This window comes from Poecilia reticulata, linkage group LG4 (genome assembly GCF_000633615.1).
Source record: "Poecilia reticulata strain Guanapo linkage group LG4, Guppy_female_1.0+MT, whole genome shotgun sequence".
In the NCBI taxonomy this organism is placed as follows: domain Eukaryota; kingdom Metazoa; phylum Chordata; class Actinopteri; order Cyprinodontiformes; family Poeciliidae; genus Poecilia; species Poecilia reticulata.
Window position 1 is genome coordinate 2070925 of NC_024334.1, and position 24524 is coordinate 2095448.

At 35.1% G+C, this 24524-nt stretch overlaps 1 protein-coding gene across 10 annotated transcripts in view; it reads left to right on the forward strand.

Moving 5' to 3' along the window:
* The window catches only part of LOC103463088 (discs large homolog 1-like protein), a 119043-nt gene that overhangs the window by 46875 nt on the left and 47644 nt on the right, over positions 1-24524 (forward strand). For 8 of the 10 annotated variants that reach the window (XM_017304455.1, XM_017304454.1, XM_017304456.1 and 5 more), the window contains one exon: positions 22737-22790. In XM_017304455.1, coding sequence (XP_017159944.1) covers positions 22737-22790 — 54 coding nt within the window. Of the gene's footprint in view, positions 1-16189; positions 17377-21940; positions 22614-22736; positions 22791-24524 lie in introns of those variants that run through there. The other 2 variants (XM_008406240.2, XM_008406250.2) reach the window with 2 other exon arrangements.

Below are 24524 nucleotides of genomic sequence, written 5' to 3' on the forward strand. Positions count from 1 at the left end.
TAATCTGAAGAATTTTCTACAAAGAACTGGAAAATTTCTGAGCTCCAGAAGTTGAGAATTTTAGGGAGATTAWTTGCTGAAAATGTGGAAAGAGAAATTTCGAAAAGTTGAAGTTTAACTACAAAGAAAAAAGAAAGGAGGAGTAAATTTAGGCCAAAAAACTTAGAAATTTTAAAGTTATTTTATAGAAAAAGTTGGGAAATTTTCTGAGCTCTAAAGTTTAAAAAGTTRAAACATTTTCAGCTATTGGATCTCAGAAATTTCCAAGTTATTTCTGGAAAATCTCTGAGAGTTTTCTTAAAATTTATGAGTTTTTCTCCTGCACATTGTTGCCTTTGTTAGCCCAGAGATTTCCAGGTTTGTTCTGAAAACTTCTGGTATTTTTCTRAAAATTTCAGAGGTTTTCTACCAAGTTTTTGACCTTTCAAGCTCACAAATTGCAAAGTTTTTTTTCTAGAAATGTCTGAGCTCAGTCTCAAAAGTTTTGACTTGATTTTGGCAAGTTTTCAACTTTTGGAGCTCAAAAACTTCCAGTTTTATTTTTCCCAGAAAATTTCTTGTATTAATCTCAACATGTCGGAGTTTTGCCTTACAAATTTTCAACTTTTGGAGCTTAAAAACTTCCTTTTTTTTTTTTTTTTTTGAAAATGTCTTGTATTAATCTCAACATGTCTGAGTTTTTCCTTACAAATTTTCAACTTTTGGAGCTTAAAAACTTCCAGGTTTTTTTTCTAGAAAATTTCTTTTATTAATCTCAACATTTCTGAGTTTTTCCTTACAAATTTTCAACTTTTGAAGTTCTGAAATGTTTTAAATTTTTTTCCAGAAAATTTCTAAAATTAGTTTTAAGATTTCTCAGCTTCTTCTCGCGCATTTTTGACTCATGGAGGTTTGAAATTCCCAGATTTTTTTCTAGAAATCTTCTGTTTAATCTCAGAGTTTTTATTGTTTGTTTTCTTTCTGCAGTTGCCCTCATTTGCCATCACGGCATGYTTTAGTGAAACTCAGATAAATAGTTTGGAGTTTATGGGGAATAAGAAAATCTGGAGTTTCCTTCCTGAAATGTGAAGGAGGTTGAGTCAGCTGGCTGCTTTCGAACTGAAGCTGAATCACGTTGCGGTTAGGATTTCTGATGAGGTTGTCATGGAAATGAGACGTGGTGTTGCCATGGCGAAGCTGTGGTTTAGCTAAGCCGTCTTCATGCTTCTGAAATGCAAAATTACAGATAAAGTCTGTGTGACTTAAATGAGGTTCATCATCACAGCAGCTCATTCAGAAAAGCGTTTAAGATCATTTCTGCTGCTTCTTTATAAAATACGAGAAATGTAGAAATATTTCACTTCTACTGGAGCAGTTTGAGATTTTTATACTTAGTAAAGTGTTTTACACGTACATTTTTAATTTATCTATTAGTAAGAAATTAGTTAGGTTATAAGTGAGTTTTTCTCACTTATAATATTACATTAACATTATAATATTATGTTAAATACTTAATATTTTAATTATTTTACAGGAACATATATATATATTTGCTCCCTAATTTAATTCCTACACTGCAAAAACACAAAATTCTACCAAGTGTTTATGATCTAGTTTCTATTGCAAATATTTTAGTTTTGTTTTAATTCAAGTTTACTAACTTATAAGTAACGTTTTAGCAAAAATGTTGGAGTTGATTTTAGATAATTAATTCTTTAATATCGGTGAAAAAAAGTACTACTGGCAGATTATTTCACTTATTACATGAAAATAAATGTCTTGCTAATTTATTTTCATGTTATAAATTGTTAAATAAATATCTTAGGTAGTTATTTATTTACAAAAATATACTTAAGTTAAATCATTTAACATGCAGGTTAATTGCTTCTAACTTGAAACTACTTATATAAAAAGAAAAATATGTGATTGAAACGGTTCCTTCTGCGTTTTATTTGTTTCTTTGTTCAAACTGACAGAAAATATCCAGAATTTTTAAATCCAAAAGTTCACACCGCTCGTTTAAAATCAGTACAAACTAATTGCTGAGAATTAGGTTCTGTTCACTTTTGGTTAAAGCAGGATGTTTAGTTTTACAGTGTATGCTCTTTTTATCCAACCCTTTTTCTCAGTTAAATTTGAGCTTTAATTGTTTGAGTTTATGATGTTTCACATGCAGCATCTTTTTCCAAACTCTTATTTTCTCTGAGGACAAACTGACCTGAACTCTGAAAGCCATTGTAAAACCTCTGCAGTGACGGGAGATAATTAGCCATTAGTGAGGCTAGCTCACATGCTGACGTTGGTTATTAACCAGAAATAAGCTAAAATCACACTGCAAAACCACAAAATATCACCAAGTGTTTGGTTTCCAGTTCAAATGTAATAAAACAAAACTAACGTTTAAGCAAGATAAAGGAGCTTGTTTTAAGTAAATTATTCCTTAATATCGATGAGAAATGATTGTTCAGCTGGAAGATTAATTCATTAATAACACGAGAAAAGAAGTTATTTATAAATATAAAAAATTAATGACTCAAAACAAGCTATTATATCTTGCTGAATAGATATTTGCAAGTTAGTTTTGCCTTGTTTCAAGTGAACTAAGACATTTGAACTAGATAAAAAAAATACTAGTAAGATTTTGTGGTTTTGCAGTGCGATGTGGAAGACTTATTTAGAGAATATCTAAAATATTCAGGATGATATAAAAGATTTTTTTAAAGTGAATTATTCCTTAATATTCATGGAAAAGCATTAACTGATTTATTCACTTATAAAAAACATTTTTACGTTTTATAAGTGAAATAATTTGCCAATTGAACTAATACTTTTTAAATCAATATTGGAGTTAAATAAGCTCATATATGTTGCTGAAAAGTTACTAACGTGTTAGTTTTGTCTTATTTGGACTGGAAACTACACTATAAAAACTTGGTAGTATTTTGTGTTTTTGCAGTGTTCACATTAGATAAAATAATAGATATAAATACTGCTGTTTGCTCTGATTCTTCTGTTTGTTCCCATTTACTTCAAACCCCTGTGGTCTGTAATAAACACAAATAGGTACAAATAATTATTAGTTTATCATATAAATCAATACACCATGTATTTAAATATTTTTGCCTTAATTTAGCAAAAATAAGAAGATGCTATTTGTCATCATTGCTGTGTTTAAGATTAATTTGATCATCTCCTGGTGTTGAATCTTAATCTGTAACGTTGATTCTTCTGCAGTTTTCAGCGTATTTACAGCTCAGCCCATGGAAAAAGATTTACCCGCCCCGTTGTTGTATTGGCTGGTGATTTCCCAGGGTGTTGCTGTTTCCCTCTCAGAGGCACTTACTGCCAGACTGATGGGTTTTTACGCTAAACACACACACACACACACACACACACACACACACACACACACACACACACACACACACACACACNCACACACACACACACACACACACACACACACACACACACACACACACACACACACACACACACACACACACACACACACACACATCCTGCTGTTGAAGCTCTATAGAAAAAGCTGTAAAGATGTTTTTATGTTTGTTTACTTAGAAGTAGGGGTGAATTTAAAACAGGCTGCATAGAGCAAATAAAATGTAAAATAATTTACTTTAAGAAAGAATCGCACTTCGAAAACAAAGAATTGCTGTGAAATTAGATTTTTAAAATTACTGATTAAAGGACAAAATAAAATAAATCCCACTTCTCTCATCACCTTATTATCTTTTTACAGAGTCTGTTGTCTAAGCTTTGTTGGCTTTTGAGACTTAATTTCTCCAATTATTATGAATATTTAAACGTTTATGATGTGTGAGAAATGAACACAATAGTAATAAAAAACATTATCTATCTTCTATTTTACAGTCAGGCTTTTCCAAACCAGTATTCTTTTAAAAGATTTAGTTGTTACACTGCAAAAACATAAAATACTACCAAGTATTTTGGTATAGTTTCTAGTCCAAATATGTTGGTACACTTGAAATAATTTAAAGCTAACTTACAAGTAACGTTTAAGCGACATATAGGCTTATTTGTTTGTTTGTTTGGGTTATATGAAAAACATGGATCATATAAATATAGGTGCTTGTTTAAATAAATAATTGCGTACTATTGATGAAAAAGTACTTGTTCTGTTGGCAGATTATTAAGTCTTTTTTTACAACTGCTACTGCGCCGTTACCTAGCAACCTCAGCCAAGCCCAGCCCGTCGCCTAGCAACCTCAGCCCGTAGCCTAGCAACAGAATTCTAGTTCCGCTGGCAAATTATTTCACTTTTAACACAACATTTTTCCCATGTTATAAGTGGAACTAGTCCCCTTTTTCATCAATATTAAGGAACTGTTGAGCTAAAAAGTTACATGTAAGTTAGTTTTGTCTTATTTCAAGTGTACTTAGATATTTGCAGTAGAAATTAGACCAAAAACACTTGATTAGATTTGGTGATTTTGTTGCAAACGCAGCTTTATTCTTCCCCTGCCTTTACTCGTTCCTGTGTAATTGATTASATGTAAAGTCGAGGTATGCCTGCAGAGAAAGCTTTAAAAGCCATGAAGACGTGTTTAGTGGTCAAAGTAAATGGACGGAGCTGGGGGCGATGCTGATTCCGGGCATGGAAATAACGACCGGGAGCGAAATCCCACCACATTTTCTGTCTAAAACTCCAAAATATCAACCCAACACCCTCACAACCAGAACATTTAGAAGCATGTGAAGCAATTATTCCAAGAGTTATGCGTCATAAACGTAAAAATCTGACAGATTTACTACATTTAGCAGCTGATGTTGCTGCTTTTCACCCAGCAGATTTATGTCAGGGCTGAGCGATTAAAGAGAAAATAAAAGTTTAAAATCTCTTTAAATGACGGGCAGAGTTCAGTTTTGCCTGCTTAATAATACAACAATGTATTAGGGGCACACGAAGATAAAAAAAAAAAAAAGAAAACATGAAATTACAAAAATAAAATGATAACATAAACCCGTAGGAGAATAAAGTCGTAATAACAAAAGAAAGTCTCAATATATCAAGAATAAACGCAAATAATGAGGATAAAGTTATAAAAATTACTTTATTCTATTGCAACTTCACTCTTGTGATCTTTTTAACATGGCCTTAATACTCCGTCATACAATAATTAACAAAAAAATTTAATGAAATTTGTTAATCATTTAAATCTAAAACTTAAAAATGACTGAATTGTTATCTTATTAAAAGAAAAACAATTTCCAAACTTTCGTAGTCGTCAGTTGGACACATTTTTACCATCCTTGACTTGTGCTGAAGGGCCAAATTAAACCATTTCAAGGGCCTCAAATGGCCCCGGAGCCCCACTTTGAACACCCCTGGGTTAGCGTGAAGCTAGCAGACAGAAGCAGGTCTGGGTTTAATTTTATTCACACATTCCTCCTGTTGCCTCCAGCTTTATGCAGGCCGGTTTTAAAATGGAAAACTTGCATGTSATCGATTGTCAGGTGAAATGAGATCATACTTTTCACCCTACGCCTCCCAACACGCGTCATATTCAGTTATAGAAACGCTTGTTGTCGTTCTCCAGCTCAGGAAACTTTCCACTCCCTCCGTATCTTAAAATGCAGAGCAGTGACTCTAGATTTATTAGTTGCAACAGATATTAAAACCAACTACTTTKGGATCATTCAGGCTTAATCTGCAAACACACTTATTTGAGAAACTTAGATTATTTACCAAGTTTTTTTTTTTTTTGTAAGAAATGCCCATTTATTTTGTCTTTAATATGCTCAATCATTTGAGAACTGTTCTCAGACAGATGGAGGTAAAATGAGCAGCATGGAAACAGAAACATGTTCAGACTTGCTGAAAACTCTCATGTGGTTTGAATTCATGATTTCTGATCATTGTCTTTATTTAAATTTCCTTACTATAGAAATGTGTGTTTTTTTTGTTTTTTTACTATTATCACTTTTGCTGTTGATTTCATAACTATTGTTGGTATTGTTTSTTTGTTTTGTTTTCATCTTAAGAAACTTTTGTTTATCTTGAAAAACAAAAGATTTATTAGAATTCCAAGTAGAAAACTTATATATAAAGCACAGAAATGGAGCAAATCCAAAGAAACCAGAGGCAGAAGATCTATTTTTTTCAACGTTTTTAGGCAAAAAATAAATAAATAAAATTACACAAGCCATTATTTAGGAAAATTTCAAGAAAATTATAAGTATAATTAATCYTTTTCGTTCAAAACTTCTGCTTACATCAACCTGAAATGTTAATTTTTGACTGTAAATGAATGAGATGACTTTAGAAAGAGTCTATGAATGTGTAGACGTTTGTGAGCTCGGATGAGCTGCTGATGATGTCCGTGGCTGCATGTGGCATCAGCTGTTGTCATGGCGATACTATTCTGGCGATCGCTAAGCAGAGCATTTGTTCAGGTCGTCCTGTGGGAGGGAGAGCGAGTCAAGAAAGATGGGGGGGAACTTATAAGTAAAAATACATATATATATGCTTTTTTACCCACTTCTTCACACACACACACACACACACACACACACACGCATTCATACACATTCACACACACACTGACTCGCTGATGCAGCGAGTTCAGCATTAGCTTTGCAGTGCTGAGAGGGTGTGAGATGTTGCATCACCTTCTGTGTGTGGGAAGAAGCCTGCATGTCAGCTCTCTCCCACACACACACACACACGCACACAGACGTCTCCTCACACACACACACACACACTCCCCATCAGTCTGCTTCCTCCAGCCTGTTCTGTCGCTGCTGATATAATCAACAACGACCAATAGCAATCATTTAACATGGCCGCTCGCTAACGATGCTGGACCCAGCAGAATAACATCTAGATGAGATTTCTATAGAATAGTTTGAGATGCGATGCAGAGTTAAGGTTTTATCACAATATTTTGTTGCGCTGTTGCAACAACGATGCTTATTTTTTAGGCAACTGTACGGCTGACTCAGCAAAACACAAATCCTGCTCTTGGAAATGCGTTTCTTTACGACACCAGGCACACAAAGAAGAGGGATTTGTATCTATCCCTGACGCAATAAACAATAAATCAATAAATCGCGTCATAAATTAAAACGAGCTCAATAATTTTCATTTACATGATTTATTGTTTTTCACTTTCTACAAAAAACTGGATGAAAATCGTCTTCAGTCTGGTTGTTTGGTCTCAACTATTCCTTGTTTTGAATGATAATTTTGTTTACGGAGACTTTATAATTAATTTTATTTGTTCTTTCTGTTGTTTTGTTTATTTATTTTGGATATTTAAAATATCTTCCAGTTCCAGTGCTAAACGTTGATTAGAATGTAAAGTTTATCGATCTCTGAGAATCAATCAGAATGTGTTTTTGCATTATTACCATTATATTACTTGCAAATGGTCTCAAAACAACAATATTATCGTTTATCGCAAAAACTTCTGGGACAATTTATTTTCCAGAAAACTTTGTTTTTGCATCACTAAACTGCACACAATAACTGCCATTAATTATATTTTTAACTTTGATATTTATTGATACCCTTGGCATATGCGAGGTAAGCAGCTAATTAACACCATACGGCCCCAATTAAAATCTGCTTACAGCCCCAAAAAGGCTCAGAGCGGCCCTGGAACCGGAAAAAAAAATAGTAAAACCAGCAATCTCAACAATATGGACAGTTTTTGGAGTGTTTTAAACATCATTAATTGGAATTTATCTTCACAGCGATAAATTAAAATCATCAAGATAAGAAATGTATCACAATAAATGATAAACTGTACGATAAACGCCCAAACCGGGACACAAGTAATAGTTTGAATATTGAACAAACAGTGGAGAAAATGGATAAACAGCAACAATAGTTTCAGCTTTTGGGGGATTAAACATCATTAATTGGAACTTAGCTTGGCAGTGATAAATATTGAATAAAATTTATCACAATAAATGATAAACAATACAATAAACGTCCACAAGTAATAGTTTGAATATTGAACAAACAGTTGAGAAAATAGTAAAACTAAAACTCACAACAATAAGGTCAGTTTTGTTGGAGGTTTCAACATCATTAATTGGAAATTATCTTGACAACAATGAATTAAAATCTTATCATGATAAGAAATGTATCGCGATAAATGATAAACGATACGATAAATACCCACCCACAAGTAAAACTTACTCTCTGGATTGAATTAATTAAATTTTTTGATGTGAACGTGCTTATGCTGAAGAGATTTCTATTTATGAGCGTGAATATTATTCCTCAGCATTATAATAATAATAATAATAACTTTCTTACAGTCACATATAAAACCATTGCATTTAGTGAAAGGCTCTTGATTGGGATTTAGCCACATATTTTAAGTAAATATAAATTTTTTTGACATAAACGCTATCCCAACTTTGCAGGTTAAGTTTTATTTTTATTAAATATCTGATACCTTGTAACACTGATGAATGGTATCTCTGACATCAGTGGTAATGACAAAGCTGATATAGCAAAGCTAGGAGCTAGAAACCTTCATAACGGTGCCATTTAATATGTGTGTAGATGTAGCAAAAGACATCAACGCCTTGGATTTACAGGCCTTTTTATATGCGTGAAGAACATTTATAAATATATTAAGCCGCACTTTAATGGGAAATGGTCGTCTTGAAGACACAGAAGCTAAAAAAAAACGTTTCACACATCAGCAAAAATGTGTCTTATGATATAAATAGTTCATTCTTAATTTTTTATGCTTGTTTTATCCTGCGTGGTTTGCTGTCATTATGTGAGAGACGCAGCCTGCCAACCAGGAGAGAGATAAAAGTCAGCCAAGAATAGCTAATTTTGACGTCTGGATAAATGTTTTAACGGTGGGACTTTTGGAGTATGAAGAAAACCTCAACTTTTAGACAATMTGGTTTATTTTTACATTCAGTTATTGTTCCTTTAAGAACTCATCGCAAACTGTCTAAACTGTGTAAACGATGGTAATTCCTCAATTAGTAAATAATAGATGGACTCAGTTTAGTGATTTCCTGGTCATACCAACCTTTTAAAGCAATATTCACCCAACCGCACTCATAAGTACTCTGGCTGAACAATACGACTGAAAAACCAGTCATGATATAAGCGTGTCATATTAGTCGATATCTGAAATTATTGTTTTTATTTTTTGTTTTAAGTATCTAACAAACTACCAAACTGGTGGCTTGAGCTTTCCTCCTTTATACAATTTCCACTCCATGTTGTTGTTTTTATTTTTAAGCAGTTATAAGGCCTTAAACTTTAAACTTGTGCTGCTTGAGTTACTCAACAGGTTGTTGCTAGGTAACCACAGAGTGAGTGAGTTGCTAGGTAACCACAGAGTGAGTGAGTTGCTAGGTAACCACAGAGTGGGAGAGTCAGTTGATTCAGCCAATATGTGAGCGGTTGAGCGTAGCAGTGGGCAAAATGGACTCAAAGTTTTATTGTGATATTTTGTGATATTATTGAAATAATGATAAAAGTGACAATAAGAAGTATTTATTACTTCTCTTGACTGAGACTGTAATTGTACGGCAACCATACGCCCCAAAAAACACAAATACTGCTCTTGATATTTGTAATATTCATCTTTAGGACACCAGTCACATAAAGAAGTATGAATTGTGTCGCTAAACTACACACACTGATTGCATTTATTGATTTTTTTCCCCCCCAAATTGTCTGATATTTAYTGATGGTTTCGTTGAACAAACAATGGAGAAAATAGTAAATCCTGACAATAYGGACAGTTCTGGTTGTTTTTAAACATGATTCATTGATTTATTSTTACAATAAAATCAAAAATTCTTATTATAATAGGAAATGTATCCCAATAAATGATAAAGCCAATAAATGATGAAGCCTTTTTTCCTCTGCCTACATCCCCCAGAATGCAGTGCGGTTCTGGATCAGAGCTCACTGAATATTCTGACTGAGACCGTACTTTAGTGCTACATAATTTTGCAATAAATGAGCCAGTTTTTCAGTTATTGTGATATAATTAAACATTTATGTTCCCTGTAGTTTATATTGTAAAGTTCTACAGCAACGCTGTATGCTGATGACATACATCTCTATATTCCTCTCTCCACATGGCCTGTGTTCACAACACCAGTGAGTGTTTGGCTGTTAGTTTTGCTCCTAAAAAGGGTGATTTTAAATTTCTACTCTTAACTGAAACTGAAAAGGCAGAAGACTGAAGTGTGTGCAGGAAACCTGGGTGTTGTTATGGATTCAAGCCTAATTTTAACAGCCTCTTTAAAAATCAATCAGGCAGCAGCAGGTCATCCAGCAGGCGGCTGACGGTTTTATGACCTGTGCCAGTAAAATAGTTCAGCTCACTCCAGTCCAAAGATACATGTCAAAACAYGGATTTTAAATTTGTGTTAYTGGTCGACGAAGCTCTGGGTGGTTTTCAACCTAAATGCATTTCAGTGACGATGCAGACGTCTCTGACCTCAAGATAAGGAGAGGTAACATTAACGTCCCATAAACACTAAATATTCATTTATCAATTAATCGTATTATTCTGTTATCGCCATTCCTGTGTGTTTTCAACTTTACCTCATATTTAAAGTACATTTAATSTTTTTAATGGTATTTTTCTTTATGCCTGTTGCTCTTTTCTTACAGAGCACTTTGAGTTATGTGATGTTTAAGTGATTTTATACCGTTAAACTCGTCTTGCCTTACCTTGTTGAAGATGTAATCATCTCAGCTGGTACGCTTGAAGAGGCGGACRTGGCAGGGGGCTTGTGCCAGGGATAATTGAGATAATAGTTACTTTTCCAACTGGAGGCAATCRGCCACTCATAATGGGTGGAAAATGATTAAAACAGGGCATAAAAGCAACAAAAAAAGCTACTTTTATCTGTTTTAATACTGCAATTTCTACACAATTCATCTGAAATACTAAGTCATACTAAGAAAAACTAAAATACACAAGAATAAAGTCAGCATCATGAGAACGRAGATGAACTAGAATMAATTTTAAAAGTCATATTATTACAAGAATAAGGTTAAAATAATATGAGAATAAAGCCATTTCAAGAATAAAGTCGTACAAGAATAAAATTATAGTGTTACTAGAATAAAATCAGAATATTACCAGAATAAGGTTATAATGTTATGAGAATAAAGTCATATTCTTGTAACATTACTTGCGAGAATCACGTAATATTTCAACTTTATTTAAAAAATGAAGATGAAATAATACAACAATAAAGTCATAATATTACCAGAATTTTATTCTCATAATTGTATTGTGTTGTATTTACTTAGCCCTAATACTCTGGTGCAGCTATGCATACATTTCTTATGTTTATCTATGAAAACGCAGGCTGGACGTAAACAGGCGAGGAGCGCGGTGAGCCCGTCTGCAGCAGGCGATGACGATCGTTGCCTCCACACAGATAACGTTGCAGCAGCTTCACTAAAAGCCCTGCAGATAGGAAGAGTGAGAGCTAGGATTTCACCAGGAAGAGCAGGACAGGAAACAGGAAGTAGTCACAACAGCGCAGTGAAAGACAGACTCTCAGTTACAGTTGGTCTCAGCCTGAGGAAAGGATTTTCCCAATAGATTCACCTTCTGGAGTTCACCTGTGAAAAACAGATTCCTCTGACTCTGCTAGAAATATCCCACTATTCCTCTGTTCAGCCTGCATTAAAATCCTGCTTGTACTGTTTGCATTAAATGCAATTTAATGACTAATTCAGTAACTAGAATCTGGAGCAATGTTGTTATAGATAGTGAAAATTGAAATTGAGAAATAAATAAAACCTTTAATTTAATGGGGAAAAACTAGAACTATATAAAACTAACTAGAACATAGATCGCTAGGATTTAAAATCCTTTGTTTTTGTGTTAATTAATTTATTTATTAGACTTTTGAATTGGGGCTGCACAGTGGCGCAGTTGGTAGAGCTGCTGCCCTGCAGCAAGAAGGCTCTGGGTTCGATTCCCAGCCCCGGTCTTTCTGCATGGAGTTTGCATGTTCTCCCTGTGCATGGTGGGTTTTGGTGGGATGTGAAATTCATATTTTTTTCCCCCCAACACAAACAGTTTACGTCAGTTATGGCACTCCATATTTCTCCTGGTGTCACAAAATGGTGACAGCAAAAGTTGGAACAAAACACAAGTCAGTCAGTTCAACAATAATTTAATACTTTTACAAAAATATTGTCTTCTATTGAGTATTTATTACCCAATCGATGTATTTATCATCACAACAAAATACTCTGACCTTTTTGAATTAACCAAAATTACAGATAATTAAAACGAAACAATATTTAACTAATAACCAGATTTGGGAAGTAACTAGTTACATTTACATAGTTACATTTTATTGAGTAAGTTTTTTTTAAAGTGTACTTTTATGAGTATTTTTACTACGCTGTACTTTCTACTCTTACTTGTGTAAATTTCTGGATTTTCTCCCCACTGAATGAAAAACAAACATGTTTCAACTAAAAACTCACCAGACTCAGACTCACCTGCAGTTTCTGTTAAAGTTTCATCAGTTTTTATTAGAAGAAACTGATTTGGAAAAAAATAAATAGTTTTCCTTATTTTGATATGTTTTGTTTTATAAATTATTATAATTTTCATCCTTAAAACACCAAAATTTCCACTGTATATTTTGGTCCGCCTGATGATGTAATTTTTAAATATTAGGTGATTGATCATTTGATCAAACAATAAAAAGTATCAAGCACACTGTAAAAACTAATTAAAAATAACTGAACAAAAGTAAAAAAAATCTATAAAGCTATTGATCCACTCTTTGGTTTTGTATCAGCACGTTTTATAGGTGCACTTAAAGCTTCCCAACATTTTTAATTACGGTTTTGTCCCCATTTAATAAATAATGACATGATGGGATCTGCGGGTTTGCTTAGATTTATTTATCGATTTGCTAGCAGTATTTTTTATTATGTTTATAAAATGAAAATATAACTTCTTCTGTCAGCTGTAAATGATTTATTCTGCCATGTTGTGTGTGGCTGGTGGTGTTATACATGATAATGAACATTCAGAGTGAGGCATATTGTGCTGGTTTTAGTGACATATATGCTACTTTTTTGTTATATTTCAAACTAACTATATTCACATGTCAAAAAACATGAAATTGTTTTAACTTTGTGATTACATTTAAAGATATGTAAACTAGGACAGTTTATTAAGTGTTAAACATTTATAGAAATCAGGGGGAATCTTTATAGAGCATCTGTATTGATGCTGATATTGAGATTTTTACTCTGGATTTTATACACAATAAAACAAAGTTTGTGTTTTAATTTGGTTGAGAAAATGTGAAAAAGTCTTAAGATATATGAATATATTTCCAAAATACTTAAACGACATTTTTGCTTTTTATCCAACATTATATTTAGCAGATCTATTATTTTATAAGACATTTATTTAGGATCTAATGTCTTGATCAGCTTCAGTAAAGAGGTCGTGCTGTTTTCTATCTGCGGTTAAAATGTGACTGTGGACCACAGCGCCCTCTGCTGGTCACTTGAATATTGCAGTTTAAAAAACATGGCTGAATGTTTTTAGGTTTTATTAACCTTGACAATTAATAAGAGAACTAATAAGAAATTACTAAAGATAAAGCATAAATTAATTTATAAAATAATTTTGCTATTAGGTGAGTAAGCTTGAATATTGACAAAAAATTAAGCTAAAATTGTCCAAAAGTTCATTTAATAAATTTGATCACATCATCTATTTAATGTTAAGAGGAGGAGGATTATTCTCACACTTTGTATTATTTTATTAGTTTAATTTGTTTATTTAAATGTATTTAATTAATTAAAAACAAACATCATACAGTAGAAACAATTAAAAATGCCAAATCAGTAAGAAAATTGTAAAAGTTACTTTTTTGGATATGAAATAGAATCATGTGAATCCATATGAATTGAAGTTGTTTTTGTTTAGTTTTGTTCTTTTTTTGTAAATCCTGACTGTTTGAATATGTTTCTTTTATAAAAAGGGCAGATATGATCAGATTTTTTTCTTATTTCTGCTGCCTTTCATTTTATTGATTTTTATATTTTCTCTGTTGTTTTATTTTTAATGAAAATGAAAATTAATGAACACTGGTGTTATGTACAAACACCATTTCTATGGGGAAATTACAAATTAGCATACATAATTAAAAAATCACTACAGTTCATACAAAATGTTGATATATCTATAAAATATATAATAATTAAATATTTCAGTTACAACCGTGTGGCTCCTCAAAAGCTTTTCAGCTTTTATGAGTTTCACTCTTTCACATAGAAAACAAATCTGTATTTTCACGTGTCTTTGAAAAGTATGTCTGAAAGAAGAGATTTACCTCATTTTTATGAGGTAAATCTTGTTTTCTTTGCTTATTTAAATCATATCAGTTCGTGGAGCTTAGTGTTGAAGTTAATTTACAAAAAAGAGGATTTTCTCTGTGTAAAACTCTGATGTTTTTGATTTCTCTTCCGTCTCAGCTAATTTATTTCCATTCCTGACTTCGCTCTTGTTCCTTCCTCAGCGCCTCGCTCGCGCAGCAGCGTTCGTTTAGCGCTGTGATGCTAACAGCCCTTTCTCCCTGCTCATTCTCCCCTGACTTAGTGGTTCGCCTGCAGCGCTAGCAGCACTTTACACAGGGAACACACATCCACATTTATACCCGCTAAGTCATGGAGTGTTTTCTCTCTCTGCATCTCTCTGTCTCTTCTAGATGGATGGCTCTTTGCCATTTCACTCATTTATTTATCTACATAGCCCTCTTTTTCCTCTCAGCTCGTTTTGTTTTCGGGCGAGTTTTGGTATTAGCTGACATTATAAAAACATACACCTCTTAGTCATAATTAGATGTATTTGTACAAGTACATCTTTTCAGTTTAGGACATTACCAAAGGCTGGAATTGCTCTTTTCCAAATAACAAGGCGGTTTAATCTCTATGGGGAAATTTTACTGCCATAAGTAGAAAAATGTCCAGTTTGAAAGCAGGACTTCATGTCTTTGTTCTCTAAACTTCTGCTCTCTTTCAAATGTTCACTGTGCTCTCTCAAACCTTTCTCGTCACACTCAAAACTTCTCTCCGCTTGCTTGCGAATTATTTTCTGCTCTCTCTCGAAACAAAACCTCTCGTACCGTCACCTGGCAACCTCTCAGCCAATAGAATGAAAGCTTTGTACTGGGTGTGTTTGTTTCCTTCTAGTGGGCATGCCTGTGTGGCCACTACCGATTGTAGCAACTTGTCCGGAGGATTTTTCTCCCATAATTCGAGAGCACCCATTTTCAGTCTTAAAGAAGGATTTAATGTGTTTTATTCTCAAAACTTCTGCTCTCTTTCAAATATTCACTTTGTCCTCTCGCTCAAAACTTCTCTGCTAGCAAACGTCTCTGCTCACTTCATAATTTTTGAGTACCCACCTATGTCTACCGAAACACACCTGTGCAGTTGTTTGAGAATCTGGGAAAAGCATTATAAGCAAGCTGATGAACACATACACTCATTCACTTTGAAGGAAGATCTCAGATAAAGTAGGCCAACGCACAGAGACACACTCAAACCCCGTAGTGCAGCCTGCCTGGTATTGCTTTAGAAGAACAAGACAAAGGTTGTTGGAGGCGAGCGTCCTCCACCAATCAGGGATCTCCTACTATTGTGCGCTCTCTCTGAGCTCCCAGCGCTGTATCAGTGTCCCTGGTTGCCTATCGATTAGTCATGCCTGGCTGCTGTCATGTGCAGGAGTCCAGGGAAGTCCCTAATTGGCCAGTCCGGGAATGAAAGAGACAGAGAGGCAGACCGGGGCAGACACTGTCAGAGGGAGGTAGCTCAGAAAGATGAGCGAGGCTTGCAGATAGATCTGTGAACATAGAAGCAGCCTGTTACCAATTTATTATAAGATTTTTACCAATTTAGATTGGGTAAACGTGGACAGACAAAGAAGATTTAACTTTTCCTCTTTGTTGCTGCCGGGTCAGTTACAGTTTTTAGTCTGTACTTTGTGGAATATCCTAACCAAAGCATGACCAGACCTGCCAACACGACTTGGTGAAGATGAGCAGAAAGGTAGGTGGATCAAACGAGTGACCATSGGAGGAGAAACCTTTCTGAGCAACTGGCAGAAATCTTTACGTCTGGACCAATACCTGAACTGACGGGAGCATCACTCAGGAGTTTCTTCTGCTTTCTTCTTGATTCAACACTCATGGATTATACGGAGATTGTTGTACTTTTAAAACTGAACATCTCCCTAAAGGAGGATGGTTTACCACTCAGAGATCCATCTGCAATATTGTTTTAGAACTTTTGTATGTTCACCAGCTGTAGATACTGAGAAACACAAACAAATAAGACAAAAATATCCCTGGATGTACAGAGATTTGCTCAATTGTCTGAAGATCATTCCTCTGAAACRAAAAATGTAACAAGAATACTACAAYAGTAGTATTTTCCAAACCTTTGTCACAATGACCACCTACTTCCATAGTCATGAGTTTTGTTGTAGCCCCAAAAAGCCCAGCTCCTCTAAGGGAAAATCTGCCAAAGGGAAAGGAAAATCAGGAAAGAGCCACTCCAAGCAGAACCAGAGTTTACTTCAGGTGGCAAATCACCAAACGCAACCTTCGCTGCTACACTCACCAAAGCGTCTACCCCATTCAGGCAAACATGGCTGCCAATCTCAGAAACACCTGCTTCCTTCTCCRTCTCCYAGCTACTACCACATAGCACCGCCATCTCCAAGTCATCCGGTTGGATGTCCGTTGGCGCAGCAACCACCAAACAACCTTCTCCTCTCGCCAAGCCACAGCCAACTTCATCTATCGCCAAGTCAACACCAACTCCGTCTATCCTCCAGCCACCAACAGCTCCATTTATCTCCAAGCCACCACCAGCTCCACGTGTCGGCGAGTCACCATCAGTTGCTTCATCCACCTCAGAACCATCAGCCATGCTTCCCACCAGCCTCACCTGGTCGTCTGTTTACCTCGCCTTCATCCAATCAGCTCTACCAGCAACACCAGTGCCAATCGTCCAGTCACCATTCGCTGTTCCAGCAGTGCCAGCAGCAGCAGAACTGCACCCCTCCTCTTCCTCATGCCTCCCAGTCGCTGTCCATCCACCCGTTTCACTCGCCCCAGCTGCCGTTGTGCTCCGGGTTAGGAGGATACGGATGGAGCACACTGCCCACCAGCCTGGCCACCAGGACTTCACGAGGGAAGTTTTCCAACCTCAGAGATAGTGTGAAGAAGAGTCCCACCAAGAGCAAAGGCAAGTTTGGTGGCAAGCCATGGCCCAATGACACATATATCTGGACTGCGCATCCACATGTGCCGCTCGGACACCACTGTGTACCGATACACACCCATATGCAGGTAGGTTTACGTGGTTACAGATCTAATAAGGGCAGCATCATGTTACAAAGTTATAACATCAAAAACATGCCTGGACTGTTTACTTGATTTTCTCATGTGTTTTTGGAAATTCCTTTAATCTCCATGGTAACCATTCAACTGTGCATAATGCCTGGGCAGATTTAGCTCCGCCTTTGAGGTACAGCTCCTCCCCCATTCAGKTCCTTCCGACTAGCCAGCAGCAATTAGCAAACACCTGGTGGAACTACATATCTGCTGGTCTCATTATACRATCTAGTTCTCAGTACATTGGTAAAAATGTTGTTAAAGGGTTAATATAGGAATCATGTGATGACTTCCTGTAGGCAGAGTTTACCACAGATCAGGAGTTTTTAAAGAGACAGAGGTCCAATTTCAAAAGTATATATATCTTCTGATATATATATATTTTTTTTTTTTAGAACTGAAGTTAATATAGTTACTTGATTATGCTATGAGATGACAGTATGTGCCTGGAAAAAAACATAATACTTCCCCTTTAAGACATTGATCAGGTTCATGTACATTTGAATTGTAAATGCACTGATCCACTTTTTTTACTTCTGATTCCAATTTCTGAGGATTAACATCAGCCAATACCGATCTAATACGGTATCGGTATCGGAGAAAAACAGCCAAATGGACTTAAAATGTTTCTGTTTTTAAACAGGAACATAGATATACTGAATTTAAAAATATTTGTTAACTGTGCACCAGTTCAGCACACTGAAATACATCACTAAATTCAAAAGTTTGGTCAAACATGTAAAAACAACTTTAATTTGTTCACATTAATAATAAAGAAACTAAAACTGACAAATCAATAGGTTAACTACCTTGGTCAAAAATATAAACATAAACTGAATCAAAWCTTCTTTTAAATGGTTCACAAAATGCATTTAGGAATTATAAATGTACTGTAAAATAAATAATAAAGCATGACATCGCTCAGAGCATAAAGTTTAGCATTAGGCCGATACCAAAATCGGTACAAAACAGATATCAATATCRGATCGGTGCATCTAATCTCTTAATTTTTTAAAACTAAAAACAGAAAAATGTATGTGTTATGACAATTTTAGCAAACAGCCAATGAGACATAACAACATGATGATAAAAGCAGCGTAAGAGTTGCAACTAAAGAGATTTTATGTGTAAGAGCRCTGYAATCTGAGGGGAATAATCCAATGGAGCAGCTGCCTGTGAATGACGGTGAGGTAGTAAGTGCAGCGGGTGCAATGATMMGAGATAGAAGCTACTGATAGCCTGATTAGCGTGATTAGCCTGGCCATTCTGATTTGATTAGAGTCACGCTCCTTCTGATTAACTCATTAGTCAATTAGCGTTGCGTTGCAGATTAAGATGGACAGAGCGAGCCGCCATGTTGGGAGCTGACAGTCGTCCAAACCAGGCTGATGTGTCGCATGACATCATGCAGCAAGAAAGACGATAAAAGAGACAAAAAGGATGAAACAATTGTTATTTTATGGCTTATTGGTTTCCATATTCTCTCCTTCTATGTGTATGGATACAATTTAATTATTTTTACCAACATCTATTGGGCATCATTTCATTTATTCTGATCCGTAATTTATTTTTACTCAATTGTTATAGACAGCAAACATTTGCTTCAGTTGAAACAAGATATTTACATGTAATCGTCTAAAAAGACACAAACGTACATTTGTTTTYTCACTTAACGAAGTTAAATCAGACCAAACTTTTCTTGTTTTASGTTAGTTAGAATTACAAAAATTTATTCTATTTGCTAAATGCCAGAAAATGTGGCGAGAATATTCTTTAGAAATTTGTTTATAACTTTGTTTTACATGATGAGGAAGAGGATCAGTGCCACTGGAAATAAAAAAATTAAAAGGATTCTGACTTTTTTTTTAGAATTCTGATTTTAATCTCAAAATTTTGACAACTTTTTCTCAAAATTCTGACTTTAATTTCAGAATTCAAACTTTTTCTCAAAATTCCGACTTCAATCTCGGAATTCAGATTTCTTTTCACAGAGTTATTCTTAGATTACATTTTAAAACACAGTTTTCTCTTTCACTGACAAAATGTATGTAAACTTTTTAATAGACAGTGATTTTGTCTTTTTCGYTAAATATCACAGACGGACACACAGTCCGTCTGTGTGTGGCATGATGGCGACATCTGACTGAAGGAGTTAATCACTTGTTTGTCCGTCGGTCTCTGCCTGATGAGACGAACCGGGTTAGTCTGAACCTCCCTAAGCTGCGGCTGGGCTGAACCGGGTCGTAATGCCATAATAACACAGCTGGTGTAACCGCAATTATATAACAACTAACAATCACTCTATCTGGATATGGATGCTGTGTGTGTGTGTGTGTGTGTGTGTGTGTGCGTGTGTGTGTTTGTTCTTATGGCCTTTTCATGAAACACAACTCAAACACACACACACACATGTTGATTATATAAGCATGTGGCCTGACTTGGCGTGTCAATGAAAACACCAGACAGAACACAGCTGACTGGTTGGATTGGTGGCTTTACAAATCACACACACACACACGCACACACACACACACACACACACACACACACACGCATGCACGTTCACACACACAATCATGTTTTCATCACTTTTGTGGACTTCACGTTGACTTACCATATTCCTAACACCTAACTGTCACAGACCTAACCACTAACCCAAAAACAACAATTTCCCTCATGGGGACCAAGAAAATGTCCCCACAAGGGGCAATGGTCCCCATAACCCCAGACAGAAATAGGTTCCCATAAAGATATAAAAACCTGGTACACACACACACACACACACACACACACACACACACACACACACCCAATACTGCCACAGTTGTGAAGGGGTCAGATAAGGTTACCAAAACACGATGGAGTCGTAACTGTCAGAGATTTTCAGCTAATATTATCATCAGTCAACACTTTGTAAGCGACTGCGTTTTACTGGAAAAGCAAAATAGAGAGATTTTGTTAAAAAATTTTGATAAATAAAACAAGTTTATATTAAAATAAAAACTTGCAATTTTTTTTTKGAAACAAAATAGTTTTTGGATTGACTTTAAAACACAGTGAAGTAGAAGTAGTTAGTGGGTTAGAAACACATTTAATAACAAAATAAATTAATGATCTTTATTGTAAAAACATTTTTGTACTTCTAAGCTTAGAAAATACATTTTCATTATTTTGAAACTATTTTGTATTCAAGAATAATTTTATTTATTGTGTCTTAACTTTTTGGTGAACTTGAGCTCTTTGATCTGAAATGTCTAAAATTATTATGTGACACGATCACAAATGTTTCTGTAATTTGTTTTTTTTCTGTATTTATAGCTTTATTGTTTTTGTTTTTTTGCCAATTTGAAAATCATGTTATTTGTACGGAAGATGATTGGGGTCATTGAAAAAAAAAAATCTGAATTCTGACATTAATCTCAGGATTCTGAWTTTTTTTCTCAAATTCTAAATTTAATCTCACAATTTTGACATCAAAAATCTCAGATTCTGACTTTTGATATCAGAAAATAAAAGAAAGATTTCTGAGAAAAAAGTGAGAATTTTTAAAAGTTTTTTGTTTTTTCAGTTTCCCTAATCCTCTCCCGTATACTTGCACACCTGTGTGTTTGAGGTCTTGCAGGTATGAGAAAAAGGAGTAGATTTCTGCTAAAAACTAAAAAAAAAAAATTGATTAATGTCAGACATTTTCTGGAAAAATAAAAGAAATTTCTGTGTTTCAAAGGTCGCAAACGTTTGACTTTTTGAATTCAGAAACTTCCACATTTTTTCTAGTAAGTTTTAGAGACTAAGATCAAAATTTCTTAKTTTTTTCTCGCAAATTTTAGACATTTGGAGCTTTGGCAAAATGTTCTTGTTTTTCRTAGAAAATGTCTGAAATCTATCTCAAAATTCTTTTCTCAAGTATCTGACAAATATTTGACATTACGAATTTGGAAACTACTTAAGTTTTTCTAGAAAAAACTTTTGCCAGGAATGTGCACATTTTTTATTTTATATTTCACATTTGAGCTTGTGTTTTCAACTAAAATGTTTCTCTGGATTTTTATTATAGTTTTTTTTTGTCTTTCTGCCTTGTTTTACTTAGATGTAGCTTTTCCGATTAATTTTGAATCTCTAACTTTTGATGTTTCCAAAATGATCCACTTTTCTAAACAGTTTCTTCTTCTTCCCACCCATTTTCTGGCGTTCACACGGCGATGACACCAGCTGCAGCTGGCAGCTCTCTCTCTCCATATCCATGAACTCCACTTTGCCGCTCTGAACCTTCCCCCACTTCTGCTCTCAGCTCTGTACATTCATCTTTTTCATGTATTTTTCCTGCTTGCATCTGTCTGCACCCTCTGCTCTTCCTGGTTGCTGCAGAGCGGGCAGATTGACTCCTCCCACCGTACCTTTAATCCCTCCGAACACCCCCACTCTGTTCCCATGTGGGATCAAGCCTCCAGTTTGACTGACATGCAGTCAGACACGATGGACGGACAGGGAGAAACACATGGATTCAGATAAAGTGTGTGTGTGTGTGTGTGCGTGCGTGTGTGTTTGAGAGAGAGATAAAAGCGAGAGGAGATAAAGGGCGATGTGTGGAACAGATTAGTGGAAAGCGGTTGATTCTGCTGCCGCTCTGTTACACATTTATACTTCGACGTCAGAGCGGACTGTCCATTTGGTTTATGAGCTGGTTTTGTGCTGGTTTAGTTAGTTTTCTAACTTTTTTTGCTGTTGGAGAAGTTGTAGCTTTTACTCAGACTAGCTGTCTTAAAGATGGAGGACCGGACAGAAATCAGGACTAGAGGAAAAGCAGTGGATTGATGCAAATATCCACTGCTATTGCTGATATTTTCGGGGTTCAGAAACAATTCCAACTATTTATTGTTTATAATCCAGTGGGAGAAGTAGCAAGATAAAGAGAAGTAGCATAAAAAGTTGGGTTTATGAATTTAAAATCTCCAGAATTCAGCTGGTAAGAGTCTGATAATATCCTACCGCTGGAATACGATGTAAGCTGTTAACTTACAGCGTTAAATTCAGTTTACGGCGCCTGTAAAGTGTTTTTTAAAGTGCAGCATAGCGTGGTTGTCAGTGCTGTCCACTATCAGGGCTGTGCAGCATGTCATGTGGCGTACGCAGTCGCTCCATGGTGGTAATCCATAGCAGATGTACTCAACATGCTGTACCAAAACCTGAGACGAGTAAGTCCTGAACCGCTGCCTTCGCTTCRGCTTTCTCAGCTYTCTGCGACCCGGTTTTATTTTCAGACATCTGAGGTTGAAGTCACTGAATTAGTGTGTTTTTTTGTATGTGTTTTTTTGCAGGCCAACCCCCCTCCAGTGGTGGTCAATACCGACAGCGTAGACACCCCCCCATATGTGAGTACAGCTTTAATTACATTGATTGAATCAACAGTTTGTGTTGGAGCTTCCTGATAAGGAAGTTCTACATATGCAATATTTCTAGACTCATTTGAGGAATTATTGTTATTTTTTTAATGATATGTCATTCAATTTTGTGGTCATAAGAACAAAAAAATATGTGCAAAACATTTGAGTTGCACATATTTAGAGATTTTTTGTAAACTTCACTGCAAAAACACAAAATAATTTTGTGTAATTTTGTAATTTTGGTCTAGTTTCTAGAGCAAATATCTTAGTATACTGGAAATAAGATAAAACTATCTTACAAATAACTTTCAGCAAGAAATCGCAGAAAAAGTACCAKTTTCAATGACAGATTATTTCACTTATGACACGATATTTCTCTCACATTATAAGTAAATTAATGTGCCAATGGAACTAGAACTTTTTCTACAATTTTAAGGAATTATTAACTTAAAAACAAAACTCCTATATCTTGCTGAAAAATTACTTAAAAAATTAGTTTAGTCTTATTTTAAGTGTGTTAAGATATTTCCACTAGAAACTGGACAAAAATACTTGCAGTTTCTGAAAATGCTACCAAATACTTTTGATTTTTGATAAATATCTTAGTACGACAAAACTAACTTGCTTATCTTTTAAGCAAGATTTAGGTTTAGGTTTTAGGTTTTTCCAAATTAATCTGCCAATGGAACTATAACATTCTCATCAATATTAAGAAATTATTGACACTAACAAGCTCCTATATATTTCTTAAAAGTTATTTTTAAGTTAGCTTTATCTAAGCGTACTAAGACATTTTCACTAGAAACTAGACCAAAAGGACTTTGTGTTTTTGCYGTGTAGGATAAAAAAAGCATAAACTTTTTAATGTATTATTTTAGGCTTCATCAAGGTAAATATTGGCAAACAGTGTGTCTCTAAAATGACGTGTAAAGCTGTAAGCTTCTCCTCCTGCAGCATGAATTTGTGTAATGAGCGTTAAACGTTTCTGTCCAGTAAATTGGTGCGTTAAAGACAGCGACGGCCTGGTTTAAACAGAACTCTCCGTCTAGATATGAATCCAGATGTCATCTCTCTGTTGGCCAGCTGCTGCAGGGAATGAATGTGTTGTTGTTAGATAATTTTATTATGTAATTACTGTGRAACTACTCCCTGCTGGACTGAAACTGAAAGAAATTACGAGCAGGGACAGATTCCCTGTAGCCGAATGATATTACTGATGCTACTCACTGTTTGCACTTTTAGTTTTTACGATAAAAGGCATCACATGCATGTGTAACTATAACCCTTCCATGTTCGTCTCAGGTCCAGTAGGTCGACTTCATGACAGAAAAACTCAGGTTCACTGAATTTATTYTAACAAAAGAGGAAAAAWGTTTGTGGTTAACATCAGTCCAGCAGCTTCTGCCTCTWTATAAACAAATAAATACAGTAAATAATCCAAAACAAACTACAAAACAACAGCTCCCAAGGGACAGTTAGCAGCGGTTAACAGTCGTAAAACTAAACGTAGCTAAAATGYTCAACATGAATGATAACAGTTTAAAACATATATAAAATGTCGCAAAAATTACTCATGAAATGCTGTATATGATTAAAATTATCTAAAATATTTGTTAAAATATAATATTTCTAAAGAAAACTCAGAGCTGAGCCTTATACTTTGTTCCGTTACCGACGGCAACAGAACAGGGGGAGGAGCTGCCAGTTACTGGTTGCTACGGT